The sequence below is a fragment of the Lathamus discolor genome, chromosome 1 (genome assembly GCF_037157495.1).
Source record: "Lathamus discolor isolate bLatDis1 chromosome 1, bLatDis1.hap1, whole genome shotgun sequence".
NCBI classification, from domain to species: Eukaryota; Metazoa; Chordata; class Aves; order Psittaciformes; family Psittacidae; genus Lathamus; species Lathamus discolor.
Window position 1 is genome coordinate 155,414,345 of NC_088884.1, and position 21,854 is coordinate 155,436,198.

General features: G+C 41.4%; 1 protein-coding gene across 1 annotated transcript; it reads left to right on the forward strand.

The window, feature by feature from the left end:
* The first annotated feature begins 3,451 nt into the window (after positions 1 to 3,451).
* On the forward strand, positions 3,452 to 13,620 carry LRPAP1 (LDL receptor related protein associated protein 1). Its single transcript, XM_065660149.1, has 8 exons — positions 3,452 to 3,657; positions 8,738 to 8,882; positions 9,225 to 9,349; positions 10,681 to 10,801; positions 11,727 to 11,882; positions 12,403 to 12,485; positions 12,929 to 13,105; positions 13,421 to 13,620. Exons 1-8 carry the CDS (start codon positions 3,481 to 3,483, stop codon positions 13,484 to 13,486), a joined length of 1,050 nt encoding a protein of 349 aa, XP_065516221.1. The 5' UTR covers positions 3,452 to 3,480; the 3' UTR covers positions 13,487 to 13,620.
* The last annotated feature ends 8,234 nt before the right edge of the window (positions 13,621 to 21,854 follow it).

The window sequence follows — 21,854 nt, forward strand, 5'->3', positions numbered from 1 at the left end:
TCCAGCTGAGCTGCTTTTCAGCTGTGCTAAGGAAAAATGAAGGGAGAATCTAATAGAATCATGATGGCATGGTTTGGGTTGGTAGGGTCATCTAGTTCCAATCCCCCTGCCAAGGGGAGGGACACCTTCCACTACACTGTGTCACCCAAGGCCCCATCCAACCTGGCCTTGAACACCACCAGGGATGGAGCATTCACAGCTTCCTTGGGCAACCTGTTCCAGTGCCTCATTACTCTCACAGTAAATATATTTGTATATAACCTCAATTTGCCCTGTTTAAGTTTGAACCTATTACCCCTTCTCCAATCGCACAGTCCCTAGTAAAAAGTCCCTCTCCAGCATCCTTGTAGGCCCTCTTCAGACACTGGAAGGCTGCTATGAGGTCTCCATGCAGCCTCTCTTCCTCAGGCTGAAAAGCCAACATTTTCCTAGCCTGTCATTTGACAAAAAAGTGCACAGGAAAGGGAAACAATGGAGTTGATTTCCCATTACCTCCCACTGTATGTTTCTTATTTACATGAAAGCGCACTCTTATGAGTTTGGCCTCATCAACACCAACGTAAATCCAAAGTCTCTACACAGAACTCCATACAGTTATTTTGGCTTTTTACATCTGGGAGTGAAGCACTTGGGCCAGGATATACAGAACAATACCAAGCAGTGGTCACTTGACGCAGATGTAAAGAGCCCTGGAGAATGAGATCCAGCAAGCCACTATAAGCAAATTAATGGCGCATCATCCCTCACCAATTTCTAAACTTTTTTGCCAGTGTAGCTGAAAAATGCAAGCAAACAAATGCATAAAGCTAAGCACAACTACATTTAAGACAAGAAAAATAGTGGGAACTGTAAGAATTTATATAGCAGGTTTAATTTATTTGCAGAGAGCCTGAAAACTCAATCAATACTTCAAATGACAGACAAGATGAAACCATCTGTTCCAAAATTACAATACATATATATACACTGTAATGACACCAAAATAAGATCTAAATCCTAAAATCGATGTGGAGACCCCTGCAAGATTTGGATAAGGGCCTTCTTTTCCCATCACCAATTCACTATACTTCAACGTATAATTCAATGCTCACTTTAATTGCTCTTCAATGCAAAGTACGCTGCAATACATTTGCTCACTTCTGCAATATAGTCTTACGGTAACAGCTCCTAGGTTCATATGATTGAGAATCTCTGAACTGATCTAGGAAAATATGGAAGAGAAAAAAAAATGAGCTGTTTATAGAGCTTACAAGGCAAAAATGAGAGTCCAGTAAAAATCCTCCTTCGGGCATTGTTTTCAGAAATCTCATTATTGTTTAGGCAATCTATTTGTTTTCTTAGGACTGATTTATAATGCATGAAGGCTTGGTGCTGACAGTACTACAGAGTTATGCTGGAATTTGCTCAAGGTCACACATGAGACCTGAGGTGAATTTATGAAGTGAACTTTTGTGTCTACCACCAGCTCAGCTCAGGAAAGTAACCTCACCACTACCTTGCTAAACAAACTCAATACAGAAATACCCTACTATGCCAAAGACCCCATACAACACAAGCTTTGCAGTATGAAGAGGATTCCTCAAGGATGCTAGAAAGGGACTCTTCATCAGGGACTGTAGTGATAGGACAAGGGGTAACGGGTTAAAACTTAAACAGGGGAAGTTTAGATTGGATATAAGGAGGAAATTCTTTCCTGTGAGGGTGGTGAGACACTGGAATGGGTTGCCCAAGGAAGTCATGAATGCTCCATCCCTGGCAGTGTTCAAGGCCAGGTTGGACAGAGCCTTGGATGGCATGGTTGAGTGTGAGGTGTCCCTGCCCATGGCAGGGGGCTGGAACTGGATGATCTTAAGGTCCTTTCCAACCCTAACTATTCTGTGATTTCATGATAAGATGACAGGAGAAGGAACAGCTTTCTCCACCGCCTTCCCTTCAGAAACACTCAGAGGAAATGTTCTCTGCCTCTCCCGCACTTTTTTCATAGCAGAATTCAATTTTAGCAGATTTCTTTAAAAACTGGGGCAGATATATACCGACCCTGCACTAAGTACTGGTCATTTTCACAGCATTATGGGTTTTTTCTTAATGCAGCTTAGCTTCTTCCAGAGATTTCCCATTGTCTACTGCACTTTTTGGCTGCCTACTTGAGGAGGAAGCACTGCAAAGGGAGGTTGCCTCTTGCCCAAGAGCTGCACTCACCACACACCACCAACCTCAGCGGCATTCCCATAGATCACCTCTCAATAACAACCCAATCTACTTGTTATTACATCTCTCAAAGTCCTCTTCCTCCCCACATCACCAAACCTATGTCTTATCCTGGGCTGTGGTGTCCTCCACTACCACCTCCAAGAGAGGACAAAGACCTTCTTCCCCTCTCAGGGAGTACCGGGGAGCTGGTCCCCATTCTTGCCTTTCCTGCTTCCTGAGCTGCCTTTTATTTTCCTTTATACTCCTGAACACTGTGCTAGTATCTGACTACTTCATTTGATCACGGGGGGGTGTTTAGACCCATCGCGTCCTCCTTTCCGCACACAGCCGAGGGACACACAGGCTGCAGGAAAGTGCTCGCTGTAGTTATTACAGGCTGCAGAAAACCCCACCAAACCACTCACAAAAAGTGCCATGGTCAGCATATTTCCACACTTTGTGAAGGAAACACTCAAGTGAGTGGCACGAAGCCGGTTGAAAAGAAACAGCCCAAACCTCATTCTTCCCACGCTACCCAGACCCCAAACTAGACACTAAATTTCCGACCTAAACCGGATTTTCAGCCTGTTTTCCTACACAAACACCTCCTTCCCCACCGACGAGGAGGTGATCCTGCCCCTCTACTTTGCTCTTGTGAGACCTCACCTGGAGTATTGTGTGCAGTTCTGGTGTCCTCAACATAAAAAGGACATGGAACTGCTGGAACAAGTCCAGAGGAGGCCACGAGGATGATCAGGGGACTGGAGCACCTCCCGTATGAAGACAGGCTGAGGAAGTTGGGGCTGTTCAGCCTGGAGAAGAGAAGGCTGCGTGGAGACCTAATAGCAGCCTTCCAGTACCTGAAGGGGGCCTACAAGGATGCTGGGGAGGGACTCTTCACTAGGGACTGTAGTGACAGGACGAGGGGTAACGGGTTAAAACTTAAACAGGGGAAGTTTAGATTGGATATAAGGAGGAAGTTCTTTCCTGTTAGGGTGGTGAGGCACTGGAATGGGTTGCCCAGGGAGGTTGTGAGTGCTCCATCCCTGGCGGTGTTCAAGGCCAGGTTGGATGAAGCCTTGTGTGGGATGGTTTAGTGTGAGGTGTCCCTGCCCATGGCAGGGGGTTGGAACTGGATGATCTTGAGGTCCTTTCCAACCCTAACTATTCTATGATTCTATGATTCTATGATGAGGGCGCTAGACCCGCACTCCCGCCGCCGCCCCCGGTGCTTTGAGGCGGGGAAGCCGCGCGGCTGCTCGGGAGTTGTAGTTCCCCGCCCAGCGCGACATGGCGGCGGCGCGGGCTCTGCCGGTTCTCGCTGCCGCGCTCCTTCTGGCCGCTACCTCCCAGGCCGGCAAGTACTCCCGGGAGGCCAACGAGGGGTTGGCGGCCGGCGCCAAGCGGCGGGAAGCCGGGGAGTTCCGTGTGGTGAGGCTGAACCAGGTCTGGGAGAAGGCGCAGCGGGTGAGTGAGGCGGAGCGGGGACCATGGCGGCGCTGCGGGAGGCTGCTCTGGCAGAGCTCCGAGGGGGACCCGGGGTCGTGCTTGGCTGGTGCGGACGCTCATTCCCTGCTAGCCGCCTCGGGAGATGGCGGACGGCGGGAGAAGCGGCGCGGACGGCGGTTTGAGCTGGGGACTTGTGTGTGAGGAGAAACCGAGGCTGTCCGGCCAGGCATCACCTCGACAGGCCCCGGCTTGGTGATGGGCCTCCGGGCTGTGGTGGCTTTGGTTTGGTTTTGGTTCTGAGGTCTGGCTGGGCCTGACGGGCAGCTCAGATCCCACACAGCCCAGCTCCCGGGCGGCTGGGACTTCGGTGTTGGATAAGGTCTTCTCTCAGGGGGTATCTCCTTCCCCTTTTCTGCTGTATATGTGTGTGTCATGGGAAGTGTTTATCTTCCCATGTTTAAATCTAGCAGTGATGCCACATGCCCAGAAAGTGGAAAAGAGTGAAACCCCTCTGGTGCCATGGAGGATCTGGCATCTGCACCTGCTGGTTTAATGGTTTAGCCCTTCTGTTAAAGGGCATGGTGTTCTCATATCTCCTAAGGCCTTAGTTCCTGCTTTGCACAGGTCAGGAGCTCACTGCACAGTAGAGTAAAAACCCCTCTAGTTTGGTGGTTATGTCACCTTCCTTTATACCAAGTGATGTAGTCACGTGCAGGGGGACCAGCAAACAAGTAGCCCCATTCGCAGATGAGAGCCTTCTGGAAATGCTACTTGAATTTCTCTCACTCTGAGCTAAAGAAATAATTAACATGAAAATGCAGTAAAAGTATTCAATTACAGTGGAAATACTTAATTACAGCTAAGCAGAACAGCTCCTACAGGAGGGGAGAACCGCACTGCACACCCATATTTACCCCTTGAATACTGTGTAGCATGGAAGTTAGGGTCATGGCTGGTAAAGGGTCAGTTCTCTCAGGCAAAGGAATCTAGTTAATATTTTGGGTTTCCTGTATGCTAGATGGACATTCCCCAGCCTGAGCTATTGAGTTAAAGGCAGGATATGCCTGGGTTTAGTATAAAAATAGAACTCCTGTGATAGTGTTGCCTCCCAGCATGCCAAAAGGTATCAAAAATACTTGTGCCCTCAAAGGGAGAAGGATGAGATAAGAGATCATAGGGCAGTGTGTGATAATGAAACTCCAGCTGTGACCTGACAACTGAAGAAGAAACGACATGGATACTAGAAATAAACTATAGTCATAGTATTGTTAGTTTCCTCTTATTTTTCCAATTAGTCTTTTTTTATTTTCATACCTGGATCTTCTGAAATTCACTTCAGAGGTGCTTTACATCACCTATGTTAAGATGCTAAAATGTAAATTGAAGTTAACTGCAGAGTAAAGAGCTAAGCTTTAGTAAATTCTACAGGCGAGGACCAGATTTTATAGAGGCAATAACTACTTGAACTAAATTTGTGACCATCTAAATTTCACTTTTGAATACAGTTGACACCCAGCCTGTGTTTTAGAAAGTGATTTTTTAGTCTGGACAAGGTCTGAAATAAGGGGAAAGCTATGCCTGTGTGTTAGATCTGCTTTGAAATATTTGTGAGTACCAGTGCTGAACTCTTTTCTTCATTTTGTTAATGATGGAGAATAGTACGGAAAATTAAGAACTTCTTTGTTTTGACATAAAAGATAGATATTGCAGTTCAGTGCTGCAACACACAACTGGATGAGCAGTCCTTCAGAAAGCCCCAAAACCTTTCTTAGTGGAAACCAGGAGCTGGCAAGCTGTAATTCCTTCCCGTTTCCCTGAGGGAGTGAGGTTTTGATAGATATTTTATATAGACTCTTTAAAAAATGATTTTAATACAAGAGTTCTTCTTAGTCAGACCCTAAGTCTAGTTATTTGAACCAATGACAAATATTACGTAGGTTTCACAAGGTACATGGTTTGGCCCACTGATTTCTAGCAATCCACTGTGCTGATTATTGCCCCTGATGTAGTTCTAGCATTGTTTGTTATCAGGGCTTCCAGCTTCCTGGCCATCCCAGGCTCCGGAATTTAGGACATGTTACTCCTAAAAAATTAAAGAACTATTTCCTTTCAGAAGAGAGGGCGTAGGTAATGATAATATACATAATGTCTGTAGCCAGGTGAACAGCAAACAACTTGATTTCCAGTCAGTAATTATTCGCAGAATTGCCAGGTACCTATCTTGGATGTTAATACCCAGGCAGCATAAGGAATAAGGAATGAGTGTAAGGAACTTGGTCCTTTGTTATTTAATCATTAAACTTAGCTTTTCACCTCTGCTTTTAGTTATTCGACATATGGCTGATGTTAGTAATGTGGAGTCTTACCTGTTGATGTTTTTTACATTATGTCATTCAAGGTCTTACATGAGATGATCTTGAAGGAAGTGGTGCTTGAGCTATATACTTTAAATTAGCTTGTGTATTCACTTCTGTGTTACATAAATGGGACAAGCAAAAGGCTTCCAACTGATTTGAAAGGATTTATGTTTAAAGGGACAGTTGAGTTTTGCAGTAAATTGTAATGAGAATCAGAAAAAATTATTGGAATTGGGAGAAATTTGAATATACTTTCTTTTTTCTCTTAAGAACCAGTGGACTTAAATGTAGGTTGGATGAAGCCTTGGGTGGCATGTTATAGTGTGAGGTGTCCCTGCCTATGGCAGGGGGGTTGGAACTAGATGATCTTGAGGTCCTTTCCAACCCTAACTATTCTATGATTCTATTTACTTAGTTTTTATTAAGATTTTAAAATGTTTGATTGATGATGTCTCCAAACTTTATGTTTAGAATTTCTGATATTCTCTGGAACTTTTAGGAAACAGAAAACTGTATTTATTTTGAGATTGCATTGACTGTGGAGTGTTAAACTGCATTGTGTAATCTTTTATACAATAGTGTGTCTGATGTGAAGTCATATGTTTAAAATAGTATTTTCCTATTTTTGAAGTACTTAGGAGCTGAATTAATTGTTCTACAAGTTATTGATGGTGGTTTTTATACTGGATCTGCTCAGGCTAACTACATATTAAATCCACGCCAGTTGGATGTTGACATTAGAGCACAGAACTGCTGAGATGGTTGGTCATTTCCTTCACAACTTACCACAAACTTTTCACCTAGTCTTTCTACTGAGGGATCAGGGCGCAATGTTTTGCTGAGCAAAACATTGTTACTTGATGCCACTGCAGCAGTGACACTGGCTGTCCTGTTCCAGAAAAGCAAATAAACGCATGATTAAGGTTTGTGGGTTTTTTTACTTTAGCATGTACTAAAAATCATAAATAAAGTGGTTCCTTCTAAGTGCTTAGTTTCTGTTAAGCAGTTCCCCAAAAGCATACAGTAGACAATAGAAATACTTCTTTGCTTTAGTATTAGAGGGATGAGAAGTTTTAATGTGTTCTATAAATTTCATATTTGCCTGTGATTCTAACTACTCTAGATTTTAGAAAATTATTTCAGTAAGCCAAGTGCAAGATACAGGAAAATAAAACAACTTAGTGAAATAATTATATTCAGTAGCGCAAGACTAATTAATTGGACAGCCTAAGCTGCAATCAGAAGCAGTAATGTGCATAGGTTCCTGAATTCCTGTCAGTAGGAGTTTAGTGCATTAGCTGAAAATAATCAAGTAGCCTGCTGAAACTCAAGTGGATGGCTAAATCTTTTCAGTATCAGCCTAAAGTTTCAGAATAATACTGAGTTCTGAGTCTGTGTTTATTAAACATACTGCTTCCTCGCTGAAAATGAGAATTTTCATAATCTGTAATATGATTTTAATGGCAACCCCCATAAGCTTGCCCTAGGACAGATGAGCCCAACTGGTTCAGAGCTGGATCTCAGCTCCTAGGAGGTGGCTGCTCAGTGGTCGGAGGTTGAAGGACTCAGATAGCTTAGACAGGGCTGTGTTGGAAGTCACACTGCTCATGGGTTTGGATCTGTGTTCTTCTCTGGGCTTTTCCTGACCTCACCTTCTTGTAATTAACATGCACACACAAAAAAGAAGTTCTGAAGCATTAATATGATTTGTTATATTTCTGTGGTTTAAACTGAAGAGCTAAACTGGCTAAAATACAGAAGTTCAGAAGTCAGTCTCAACTTAAAGCAGTGCTGCTTAGCCAACATTATATTAGTCATTATCTCTATTCCTGTTTTCTCTGTATTTCACAAAATTTCGTGCTGACCTACCATTCATTGAAATTTTTTTTTTTTTTTTTTTTTTATAGCTTCAGCCTCAATGTCTTATCTTTTTGTTCTTTTACATGGGACAGGAATGCCTGTAGGTTTTGTATGTTTTTAATGCACATGAACCATGTGAAGAACTGATATTAGCAATTTTTGCTCTTTGATCATAGTAAAAATTGCTGGTGAAGTGGCTCCTTGATCTGCAGGGCCATCCTCAGAGTCCTGCAAAACCATAGTCACAAATAAAATTTACCAGCTCACTGTATCTATAGGTTTAGGAGGTGGTCCACAAGTATCCTTGTTGCACATATGGCAGTAATGTCATCTTGTTGGAGAAATTGGGACAATTCTGCCTTTTGTGAATTAGTGAAACTGAATTGATTTAATAATATTTTGTTGAGGTTTTTTTTTACCTTTTTTGTTATTGCTACTGGACATTTTTAAGGTAGAATGATTTTTAGAAGGCAGTCCTGTTAAAAGTGGAAGGAAAATCCTATTTAAATTACTTGAAACAGTACCAAAGACACACACAAATTTTTAAACCTTACTTAATTCCACTGTCATCCAAGTAGCTGAAGAGCTGAGAGAGAAGGCCAGATGATGATCATAGACTCACAGAATCAGAATCATAGAACATCATTAACAAGATGGCTCTGTTAACATTGCTATGCAGGGGCATAGCCATGTTTGTAAGCAAGAGGTGTTATGTATGCACAAACTCATACTTTAAGGCCCTTAAATTCAGATGGATACATAGCATTAAAGAAAAAGTGCTGTGCTGTACTGGCTATGCATCTATACTGGCTTCTGAGGTAACACTGCCGCAAGAGATGACTCCATATAACTGAATACAAACCTTTCTCTGTTCTTGTTAGCTTCAGCTCTCTGCTGTGAAGCTGGCAGAGCTGCACAGTGATCTAAAAATACAAGAAAAGGATGAGCTAAGCTGGAAAAAACTGAAGGCTGAAGGGCTAGATGAAGATGGAGAGAAAGAAGCCAAACTTAGACGCAACTTAAATGGTAAGGCATATCTTTGCAGAAGAAGTTTAAACTTTGCATCAGATGCATGCATGGTTAGACACCTGTGTTTATGTTTGAACCATGAAATAACAGGTTGTCTTTCCAGACACTGAGCACACATGAGTTCATCGGAGGTCAGTAAGGAGCTGCAGGAGGCTAACAGATTCCTTTGCTCCTGGTGTTTTCAGAAGAGGCCATTAAACCCAGACTGCTGTGTCTTCTGTTAGCTTTTTTGGTGTGAGCTGCAAACTAGAGCTCTGCAAGAAAGGATGTAGTCAATCTCTCATCTTGCATACATCTGTAGCTGGTTTTAATGTTTCCATATCTTCTATTCCCTTGCAGTCATTATGACTAAATATGGAATGAATGGAAAGAAGGACTCTCAACTAGTTGATACCAACTATATTAAAGATGGTACAGAAAGTGATACACTAGATGATCCAAGACTGGAAAAATTATGGAGCAAGGTGAGTAAAGTTTCTAGGAACTGGAGAGTGTTTCTTCTTTGAATTACTGTCTGTGTATTCTGGGAGCTGCCTGACTTGAATAGCTTTAGTACTCTGCTTTTAAGTACTGGCCAAACTGTGCTCTCGGGGCATGCCATCTGCATCCAGGTCACCAGGCATGGCAGGTTCTCTTTACCAAAGAAAGGTCCTGCATCAGTCTGCATGGAGGATAAAATCTTGGATCCATTGAAGACAAACAGTTTTTCCTTAAATTTCACTGAACTCACAATTTCACTTTGTGGGACTGTTACACTGTGTGGTAGTACACTTTATGCTAGTTTTCCTGGTTTTCTTGTTTCTGAGCTTTTTTTAAAAAATGTATTTAAAATAGAACCATTTCATAGACTGATTAAAAGGGAAATGTATAGTGGGGGAAGTTACATAAGAATTTTCCCAACCTGGTATTCAAGTGAAAATTTCCAGGATTTGCATTAATGCATATAAAAAATAAACTGTCAGTCTAGGCAATTAAAACTGACAAGAGTCATACTCTTTGAGAATTAAATAATTTAAGTTTTAAGAAATAGGAAGTCAGGTAAAGCAAACAATTCTTACACCAGTTTACTGCAGTGGTAGCAAAGCAGAGAAAAATAATTGCTGGGTTTTACAATGTTGCTGTAACTAGATATAGGTCTGGCAAGGGACATGATGTCATGTGGTTTGGGGAATGGTAAAGTGCATTAGATAGAAATATTCCCTAAGCAAAAAAAAAAAGAGGCTGGGGCTGAACAGGTATCAGTAACATTCACCTTCTATCACTTATTGCAGCAAATAAGTCACAAGATTTGTGGGTAGGGCTCCTGCTGTCTGACCAGTGCTTCCCTAATTGCCAGAAGTAGTCTAGTGAGGAACAAATCACTGCAGAGCAAATGCACAGCAGTGATAAAATCTTCACTTACCAATAGAGTAAGATTAAAGACTGTACTTAATATCAAGCTGCATCCATCATGCAAACAGTCCCCTTACAGTCGCATGTGAAGCTCAATGGCCCTTATTTCTGTATTAAATTGTTTCCTGTGGCATAGAAATGACAGACACTTTTCACTGGTAGCCCATAGCAAGTCTAGCTTTATAAGTCTGAAGGAAACTTCCTCTTGACATGATTAAAGCCACCGTATCCATTGATGTCTAAATCCTGACCTCATACTAATATAAAGGGATTTAAAACAAAAGATCTTACAGAAAAGCTGGATTTAATATTTTTCTAAGTGTGTTGGGAAAAAGTTTTGGCTGTTTGAGTGAACTTAAAAGCGCTTGGCCTGGAAGGCATAATGAGCTCATGTTTCTTTCAGGCCAAGTCCTCTGGGAAGTTCTCTGATGAAGAGCTGGATAAGCTTTGGCGAGAATTTAAGCATCACAAAGAAAAGATCCATGAATACAATATTCTGCTGGAGACCGTGAGCAGAACAGAAGGTGCCTAAACTTTATTTAGACAGTTAGAAATCAGTACAACTGTTTTCTGTGCCCATTGCCTCCATTGTTTCCAAGTTCCTTTGAAATCCCCGAAGTCTGACATTTCTGTCAGAACTGTGTGCAGATGCTGACATTTCCAGATACTTCCTGGGTTTAGTTCTGCATTAGCTGTGAAAAATCTTGCCTGCTAATGAAAATTATTCTGGTTCTCTGATTCTGCCTGCATTTCAAGTAGGGACGATACCACCAGTTTAGCAATGATGGCATAGTAGTTTACTGGAAATCATGCAGCAAGCATAGATAACACTGCTGCAAAATGTTGTTCTAAGGTCTGCAGAACATGCATGTTTTATATCACCAGCTGGCAGCCCAGGAGGATATACCTGAATATCTTATGCACCTCATGGTATATTAAAACATTAAGGATCTGAATCCAGCTTGCTCTACTAATGCCAGCTAAAATTGTTAGAGCCAGAGTATTCTAAAGCTTATATGCAGTTTGATGTTTGCATTGTAGAGTCCAAGCTGAAAGCTGCTGTAAGGCATTTCAACATCCAATGGCCTGCTGGTTCAGGAAATGGCCACAGAAGAAGGCTCAGGACTCATAAACCATCCCTATCCCATTTCCTTGGGATATTTCTAACCTAGGAAATAAGAACATTTGTTTACTAAAATCTTAGCTGATGGTCAGTAGGAATTAAGAGGCATTTCTGTAATATTACCCTCTGCAGCATTAAGGAGTATTGATCTTAATATTGACCTGTAAAAGGAATTACTGCTTCTTAAAGTGTGGTGTTGATGCTTTAGTTACACTCAGCTCAAATACTTAGAACTTACAATCATTTATTCACCTCAGATTTGGGTTTTTTTCTGGAGCTTTTGACCTATGAGCATTTGGTTCGCAGTCACACTTCTTCTTCAACAGATATCCACAAAAATGTTATTAACCCTGAAGAGAACCTGGTGAAAGAGGAAATCTTGCACAACAAACACAGGGAACTCAAAGACAAGCTAAGAAGCATCAATCAGGGGTTTGAGCGTTTGCGTAAAGTCAGTCACCAGGGATACGACACAACCAGTGGTATGATACAGTGGGTTTTCTGCTTGTTTGGGATCAATCTGAATTTTAAAAACTTTAAAATCAGTGGGCAAGCAATAAGATGTAATTGCAGTACATGGTCTGACCACAGTAGGCAGAAGAGATACAGCCGCCCTGTTCTATTCAGAAGCCAATACTAAAAGCCTACTGAAGGACAGTCGGGCAACCTGTAAAGAGGATAGTTGTGTCTTACCATGCCCACATGAGTAGGGATATCATGCCCTCAACCCTGGAAGGGTAGGTAAATGAGACAACATGCAGGGCAAGCAGTGGTGTTATTCAGTTCCTGGGGATTTCTTTGCTTTTAAAAAATGCCTGCTACGGCAATACTGTAGTTTTAAGTACCTGGATTTTCTCCCATTTCATCTGAATAGGCATACAAGTAATGCAGTGCTTAATATATTTATGTGTGTGTATGTATGTCAGAAGGCATGCTCATCTTTCATAGAAGTTGGGCATGGAAGCATTGTGTCCAGATTTTCATTTAGTCGTGTTTGTTTAGAATTTGAAGAACCAAGAGTGATTGATTTGTGGGACATGGCCAAATCGGCCAATTTCACGGAAAAAGAACTTGAATCTTTTCGGGTAAGTAGAATTGCAATTAGATCTCTCACGGAAAGATATTTTTCCACATAAAGATGTTAACTCAATGCTAACTCTGAGTACAGAGTTTAAGTCTGAGCAGAAAGCAGATTTATGATCAGATTTTGAAAAGAGGATTCTTTAAAAAGCTGTCTGCCTTCCTCCCTCCAGTGCACTATTCTTATGTATAAACTTTTATTTGGCATTCACTGCTGTCATCTCCTAGCATCTCACAGCCATCAGCAGTCTGTTTGAGGACTCTGCGGTAGGAGGTTTTCAGCAGCTGCTTTCAAAATTAGGTGTCTGGGTGGTGATGATAATATATTGTCCACATCTTCGTAAGAAGCAGGGAACTGAAAAAGCTTTCTGTGCTTGACTTAGTAAAATAGTCTTGGCAAGAAAAGAGAAAGGAAAGAAAATCCTATGAAACTGTGTATTTGTTTTAGGAGGAACTGAAACACTTTGAAGCAAAAATTGAAAAACACCATCATTATCAGAAACAGTTAGAGATTTCACACCAGAAACTGAAGCACATAGAGGGAACTGGAGATAAGGATCATCTGAACAGAAACAAAGAGAAATACGCCATGCTGGAAGAAAAGACAAAAGAACTAGGATATAAGGTCTGTATAAATCCAGTGTACTACATACATGTTGAAAGTTTAAGTTGGCAGTAGAGGGTATGTAGATTATCCAGTGCTGACTTTTCATGCAAGTTGAATGACTTCCATACGAGTTGTTCAAGACATGCCTGTGCTCCGTGTTTGTACAGGATATGCATGATTGTCTTTTATAGACCACATTCTAAAATGCCTGAAATCTCTCTGGTCTTTGCTCTTTGCTGTTGTCACATGTACTGACAGGAAAATATGAATATATGATGCTGATAATTCCTGGTCTTATTGAAACTTGTGTGATGTGTTTTATTTTTCTGCTAGGTAAAGAAGCACTTGCAAGACTTATCCAGCAGAATCTCTCAAGGTCTTCAACACAATGAATTATAAAAACTAGTTCCCCTTCATGGGATCAATCACATGCATAAGGAATAACACAAAACAGATGCTGTGTTTTTTCAACAGGATTTACCAAGGAGTCCCTCTGAAATAGTGAGGAGTAAACAGAGTTGTCCTGGAAGAAATTTTTTTTTTTTGTCCACTTAATTGCTAGTTTTCTATTTGCACTGTCAAATTATTAGATTATAAATTGCAAGTTGCACATCTTGGATCAAGTAACAGCCTTTGAAATAAGCTGTTGTGTCAAAAGGAAAAATATGTGAACACTAATCTGATAGTTAGGAAAGGTGTTCTGATCAATGAAAGCAAACACTGAGGTACAGAAAGTTAAGAGAGACCAGAAAAGTCTTTTCTTTCGGTGTCTGTCCTATTACATTTTCTACTGAAGGTAACAAAAATATTGCTACTGACTTTGAGCAGGAGCTCAGAGCTGCACTGATTATGACTCTTTCACGTGAGAGGGGGAGGAGAAGTGAGGGAACAAGTATTGAGGTCAAGTCACACAACTTAGTTACAGGCTAACATATCTGAAGTTACTGAATGTATGTGTACAATTATCTTGTTCATGGTTGCTTGGTTTTGTAGCAGTCATTAAAAAAAAATCAAAACAAGATACTGGTGAGGCTTTTATTTTTCCTTCAAGGTCAAGGCAAAGGTCCAGTGTAGGTGAATCATTGCAGCTGCTTGGTTAAGGAGCCATCACTCGCAGACTGCAGTGCTGTAGTGTACTGCATGAGGAAGCTGTTCTTGAGCCTTGCTTGCCATGCCTATTCCATAAGAAATAGTGAAGAGGTACAGTCAGCCAAAATCAGCTACACTGTATATTATGCAGTACCTGGGTCTATGGTCTGTTAAAAGTTGTATGGTTCTGTACATAAAGACTATTTCATAACATGCAAGTGATCTGAACCAGAACAAACAGCAGGAGCAGTCTTACCTTGAGATTCTGAATCATAACTTTGATCAGCTTTTCTTTTCTTTCTTTTCTTTTTTACTTTTTAATTTTAATGTAAGCTAGCATTTATATTCTAGAGAATCATTATCCATTGAGGGAAACACAGGCTACTGTTAATATTAGGAGTCACCTTAGAGATGGTTCAGTTCATGCAGTTTGTTGTGTATGTTCCCTTTGGTTGGTAAGCTAAAAAAAGCAAACCCAGCAACAGCTAAAACCCATTTATGAGAAAACTGGTTCGTTTTTTTTTCTTAGATGCTACACACCATTTCTTCTCCGGACTATTGCGTTAGTGCTCTTCAGCCTTCTATAGCACATCAATAGCTGCATTCTCTTACAGGTTTATCTATCTTTATCATTATTTTTTTTCCATTTTTGGAGGTGAATGCAGAACGGAAATGTATTCTGTACTCTGTGTGGAAGGTGCAGACATCTCTACATCCTTTGGTAGAGTGGGAAATAAGTCCATGTACCACAGGTCAGTTTGGTGACTGTAGCTTGGATGTGGAGAGGCCTGCACTACTGGCTCCTGAGTGAAGAGTTTGAACACATTGAACACATGCACTAAATACATCAGAGGAAAGGAACTAAGCAAAGCACCAGCAGCTGCTGCTCAGCAATCCTGGGTGGATTGTACAAGAATGGAAAAGCTTTTACTGAGAATGTTCAGATACTGCTGCTGGGAGAAATCTGTTGCAAGAGAAAGCGATGTATCTCACCCTCCAATAAAGGTGGGCAGAGTATGCTCTGCTCAAGAGCATAGCAGAAATCTGGGTTTTGTCTTCAGATTGTAACTGACATAAATATGCTTACTGAAGAGGTTTTGGAGAATTTTGGAATAGCACATGGTGTGGGATTTGTGAAAAGACATAACCAAGGTCAGATCAGCAGTGATGAGGGTTGTCTCCAAGTGCAGAGCAGCTTCCGAATAAGGCTGTGAACAGAGATGGTGGCTGTACTGTGTCTACCCACATGGCCTGACAGTAGTCCGGTTCAAAGGGCAGGTAGGCTTCAGCAGAGATAACGCTTGGCAAGCCCTTCAAAGTACAAGAGGCTAACAAAATACTTAATTTAAAATTCCGAGTGAGTCACAGATCATCAGTGGCAAAAGTTGGAGGCTGGGGGCCAGCACTGTAGTTATTTAACACAGCTGTTAATGAATCATTAACAAGGTTGTTCACACAAACCTAGAGGAGAAAATACTAAACAGCAGTGTTTGCTGCCCCTCAATCCAGCTTTCCCCTGAAGTAGTCCGCAGCTGAGTTAATGTAGAGTCTGCAACAGCATAGAGAAGACATTACGAATAGTCTTCGTTCCCATTCCAAAAGCTTTTTAGGGCTTTACCTGCTTCTTGAAGTCTGGGTACAGTGCACAAGCTAGTGAGTTGTAAACTGTGATTTCAGTCTTGCTCCTGTAGTCAACACCTCACACATCAATATATGTACAAGTCAGTTAATTCCGGGTTTAAGCCTCCAAGGCAATTTATATGGCCAAAATTGCAAAAGGGAGTAGCCTTAGAGACATTGAAGATTAAAAAAATACCTTGAGTCACTGCTCTTGTGTTTCTGTAAATAGCAATCAAAATTCAAAGTGAAGATAAAAGGTATAAATGAAATATGCCTACAGCTCTGTATCTAGTGAAATTCATGGAAATTCATGGAATGCATGGAAGAGACAGCTGAATAGGAAAGAATTAACAAACAGCTTTTAAACAGGGGTTGAACCTTCACCTCTTCCTTAACTGGTATTTTATCTGATCTTTTCGTAATTATTCAGATTACCAAGTTTTTCAAACCACTCTGAGAAACAATTTGAAGTATAAAAACGGAGCAGAAGGAAGAGGAGAGAACTGCATTTCTTGGGGTAAAAAAGGAAAGATCGGGCCATTTTATGTTATGTTTTATAAGGGCTGTCAAATTCTGCCCTGAAAAAGAGCCTCAATTTAAGTAAACATGTCAGTGATTTCACATAGAACAGATTCTATTTATTAAATAGGTTGGGGGTGGAAATGAGAGGGAAATAAATACACAGGGCATTAAATACAACAAAAATAACACTACGTCCTACATGCTGGTGGAGGAGCTAAGATCACATCACTCTACCAAGTCAAGTAAGGAACAGCCACTACAGCAGATGTATTGCTGCAACGATTTCCCCTCTCCCCTCCCAAGAGATTCTGATGCTCCACAGATCAGGTAATATGCAGAGTATTTAAATCACCAAGTAGAGATTGTTCACGTTTTGTATGTTGAGGTGCCATCTGACTTTTCAGCCCCACCTTGCAGTAATGACCTAAGTCCTGCAGGTATGACTCTCAGTGCTGATGGAAGCAGGATTCACAGCAGGGCTCTCCTGCTTGCTGTGTGCTTCAGTCTCCACCTAGCCAGAGTAATGGGGCCTCTGCACAGAAGGTCCAGAAAAGAAGCTTCCAGGATGAGGCTGTCTCAAAGGCTGATCTTAGCTGACCATTCGGAAGGGCTTCAAGCCCTGAATGAGAGCTCCCAGTGGGAGAATATGAAGCATACCTGTGTGTATGCTGCCTAGATCCCAGCATACAGGGTCAGCAGCTCTGCTTCTGCAGGCATCTTGCCCTGCTGACCCCAAAGGGCACTGGCAGGATCCTAACTCACCAGATTTCAGTTCAGTATTTGATGAATTAGTGCAATCAAGTTAACGCTGTGAAAGAACATAGGACCCCGGAGACACGGATCAAACACCCAAGTACAAGTGTTCAGCTCAGGACTAACCCAGGCAGAGGTGACACACAGTTCATATGCTTGGGTCACCATCCCCAGACCTTCCCTGTCAATACCTGGCACTGCTTCAGAGGTATTCATGTTTGGGGTTGATTGGTTTGTTTAAAAATGTGCCATTACACATACAAAAATCTACTAGTAAGTAGTACACAGGCAGTTCTAAAATCATTTTTAAATATGTTTTTTCTTTCCATATCATTTAATGAGACTAAAAGAAAGAAATAACAAAAGTCATGAAATAAAAGTCAATAAATATATGTCAATAAATAGAATAGAGTGTTGCTTTCAATACAAACAGACCTATCCTTGTGACAGAGAACAGGGAGCTGTGAAAGACAAAGACCATGTTTTCCATATACGTTATGTTATCTAACAGACAGCTTCTAAATACCAGAATCAACATTCCCAAATACAACACACAGCTAATATGCATTTCAGGCCATTCACATGACACCTATTGGAAGTATGTTGTTAATCTGCAGAAAAAAAAGAGACTGGATTTCTTGTACTGGTATCCACAGTCATATAATAGAAGTCTTCATAAAATCTGTCCAGTTCAGACAAAATAAATCTATAAACTTACATCCTCAGTAAATATTTCAAGTTGAATCATACCTGCTACAGCATCAATTGTCACCCAAATGCTTTTATCAATAGTCCTTAATGCACTTTCGTGTCCAAACCTTCACGTATGTTATCCCACCACTCAACAAAAGAGCAGTCTCCCAAATCAAAAAGAAAGCAACACACATGTATTAATGCTTAAAAATGTGAACATAAAAACAGCGGATACATCAATATGACATTTGTTCCTTCACTGATCTGCTTGCATACCCATTTTAACAAAACTAGTTGTTTTCAGTCCCAAATGTCACTTGTCAATAACTGTTTTACTGTATTACCTGAAATTACCTGGTGATTTCTGTAGGGCAAAGTGAGTGCTGAACCACTTTGAAATAAGCCTCTTACTAAATGCTATCTAATGTTCCGCAGTCATAATTTTCCAGGGAACTTACTTTAAAAAGGGAAGGGAGTTATATTATTTTAGGAAGAAACACACAGAGAGCTGGAAACCTGTGTATGAATCCCAGCAATTTGCAATGCTTGTCAGATCTGGGAGCCTAACTTCAAAATTCAAATCTCAGTTTCCAGTTCAAGAAGAGAACTGAACCAGAACCATGAACTAGATGGTCTTTCAATGGGGAAAGAGTCCATTCTCTGTCCTCAATTCTTATTCAAGTTCTGGGACTCTCATTTACAATTTCAAATGTGCCCAGTCACAGTGTAAAGAGTCCTCATTCGTACTTACGAGTGCCTGTGACCCCTGATAATGTAGTATTTGTTTCATTGTAAAGTTTAAGAAAACAAAAGAGGGGTGGGAAGAACTATGTGCAAAAAGTGACATCTCCAAAAGGAGAGCCTTTCATGGCAAGAGCTTAGGAATCGGGGGTTACTGTACATTTCAGTTCAACAGCAGACCACAGCTGGGAAATGGAGTAACTTTCTCTCCGTTTTTCTTAGAAATATTTCAGGTTACATCTTTTTCCTAATCTGCACCAAACTGACACAGATTCTTACACAAAACCCACATCCCAACAGTCTGGACACCTTCCACACAGGTAAATGTAGCCTGGAACACTTAGCTTGCCCTTCTCCAAGCCCTTCTTCAAGCAGCTAATAACCATGATCTGTGTGGGATACATATGTCTTAGACAATGCTTGCATCGGCCCCAGTTTACTGGTGCTGCTAGCCCCTTACCACTGATGGTTGTTGCAAGCCTTGTGCAGCCTGACCCTCATTGAAGAATGAGCTCTGCAGAACTGCAAAACAAAGTTTTCACTAATTATTTGTTATTAATTCAGGATAAGGACACGATTTTCCAGAGATGTTCTTCGGAATTGTTTTCCTTCTCATTTTATTGCAATCTGTATAAACAGCCATGGCAGAATTTTTCAAAGGAAAAAAGCAACCACTGTAACCAAATAGGAGAGTCAGAAGTCTGTGCTGTACCAGCAAGCAGTGGTCCTGGCACAGTCCAGACTGAAGATGTGGCCAATTGCAGGCTCTGACTTGCACCTTGACAGTTCCCCAAGCAGCTGGACAGCACTGAGAGGGTCTAAATGCGTTCAGTGTTATCAATGTAAAGGAGGGCTTGACACTGGAAAAAACTAGGGTCAGCAAAGGTCCAACGCAGCCCACCTGGGACTTCTTCAAGTCCAGTCTCTACAGGAAATGCATTTTCACAGCTGTCAGCTGTGCGTATTCAGTGTAAGAAGCACAGAGATGGCAAAAAATCAGTTCCTGGGCCTTCAGTAGACCTGATTCATCTCTGCCAAATCTCTCAGCTATTGTATCAAACACTATGTAGCTGAACACAGAATTGGGTACATCATGTCAAGTTAGGGTGCTCTGTTTCATAGCAGGGCCCTGCTCCTACCATCCTTCACCCAACGTAAGTGCTAACCGGCATTAAACCATCCCACATTTTCCACCCCCTTCCTGGTAGAGACAGTGCCAGTACATCTTTGTAACCAAGGACACAACTGCAACTTCAGCCTGTTCCAGGAAACTCCATTTCCTTGTTACAACCACACTTTGTACAAGAATCAACACATCCGCCGGGAAGCCTCCAGCTCTGGCCCAAACTACATCTTACAGACTCACACACTCTTCTGCCACCCTGCTGCAGCTCTTTTGTCAGTACAACAGCGAAGGACAACTGTTGCTTTCCAGCTCTCTGCTGACACCTACCTACTTCTCCATCAAATTCCCAATATGAATTTTTCCTGTGCTTCCCAGTGTGTCCAGTACTGCTGACTGTTGGTATTAACAGGACAAACCGTTACAGCGACCAAAGACAGGCTATGGCGTGCATCTTCCAAGTGTAGCAGAGACATGGATGTGTGACGAATCTGAGCATAATATGTATAATAAATGATGTATATATTATAATTACATAATAAAACTTTGGTAATCGAAGGCCAGGTTTCTTCCCGAGCATGCAATCTGCCCTATTTTCTGTATAGGACCTATCCATAAATTCCCAGCTCAGCCCACAGATGAGTAAAATTTAACTTATACAATAGCAGATGCTGTGGCTTTTTTTAATTATTTATTTTTAGGGATTTCACAACAGTATAATGTAATGTAGAGACAAATTACTGTCATGCTAAATCTGCTTTCTGATCCCACCCCCCCACGGCACATTCCTCAGATAAGTTGACACTTATTATTTCAGTCAAATGGTGATGTTACATACGCCTCTGTGTACACAGTGGGATAATAAATTTGAATTATTTCTAGATGCTCTGATACAGACAGATGTTTGAAAGCAAGTTTTAAAGTTAACTTTCATTCACCCTGAAGTTTTTACTAAGCTCAAAGTTTACTTGGCAACTGCACTTCCCTAAACCTGTCCAGTGTCTCGTAAAGCTCTTTACTGCATCAAAATGTAGGACATGAACTGCCTGTATTTTTCTCTCTCTTACATTCCAGCCTTTCAGAGAAAAGTCCTTAGGAGAGTTGTTTCTAATCTGTCACCAACTGATCATCATTGTCCTGAGGCTACCCTGAAGCCTGTAATCTTTAGAATAGAGTGGAATGGAATATTTTCAGTTGAAAGGGCACTATAATAATTATCTGGTCCAACTGCCTGACCATGACAGGGCTGACCAAAAGTTACAGCACCTTGTAAAGGGCATTGTTCAAATGCCTCTTAAACTCTGACAGGCCTGGGGCATCAACCACCTCTCTAAGAAGCCTCCTCCAGGGTTTGACCACGCTCTCGGTAAAGAAATGCTTCCAAAAGTCCACTCTAAGCTTCCCTGACACAGCTTTGAACCATTCCCAGGCATCCTGCATCTGGATCAGAGGGAAATGAGAGCAGTACCTCTCTTTCTACCTCCCCTCCTCAGGAAGATGTAGAGAACAGCCTTCTTCTCGCTAAACCAGACAAAACCAGACAAACCCAGGCTCTCAGCTGCTCCTCACAGGACATCTTTCAGCCCTCCTCTGGACATGTTCAAGGACCTCCACATCCTTATACAACTACAGGGCCCAGAGCTGCCCACAGTACTTGGGGTGAGGTCTCACCAGCACAGAATACAGCTACACTGAAAGACACATTTGCAGAGCTACCCCTTAACAAATTTTGTTAACTTATAATTCATCCATCCTGCTCCCCACTTTGTCCTTATTGATGTATGATGTTAAATTAAGATTTCCTTTCAATCTAGATTGCAAAATAACATTTATATGACTAGCTGAATGAGAGCCGAGGCTCTTCCCAGATAAAAGGTGACATGAAAACACAACAGCAATTTCATCTGACAAAAAATGCATGATTTTAACAGAAATGAGTGACTAGTAACTCATTGTGCCTTATTCCTGTGGTTGTTTTAGCAACAGTATGTGTGTAATCCCAGACAGACTAGAAAAGGTACTTACCAAAGGGTGCATGTTTCAGCATCTCATCAAAAATGTAATCACTCATAATTCAAATTTGAATGTAGTTTTTACAGCAGAGAGGAAAATGAGGAATATTTCCAAGTCATTTACTAAAAACAGCTCCTGGGGCAAATTTTCACATACATTTAGATACCTAAAGACACCTACTGGAATTTTCCACCATTACAAGCCAGAGTGCTA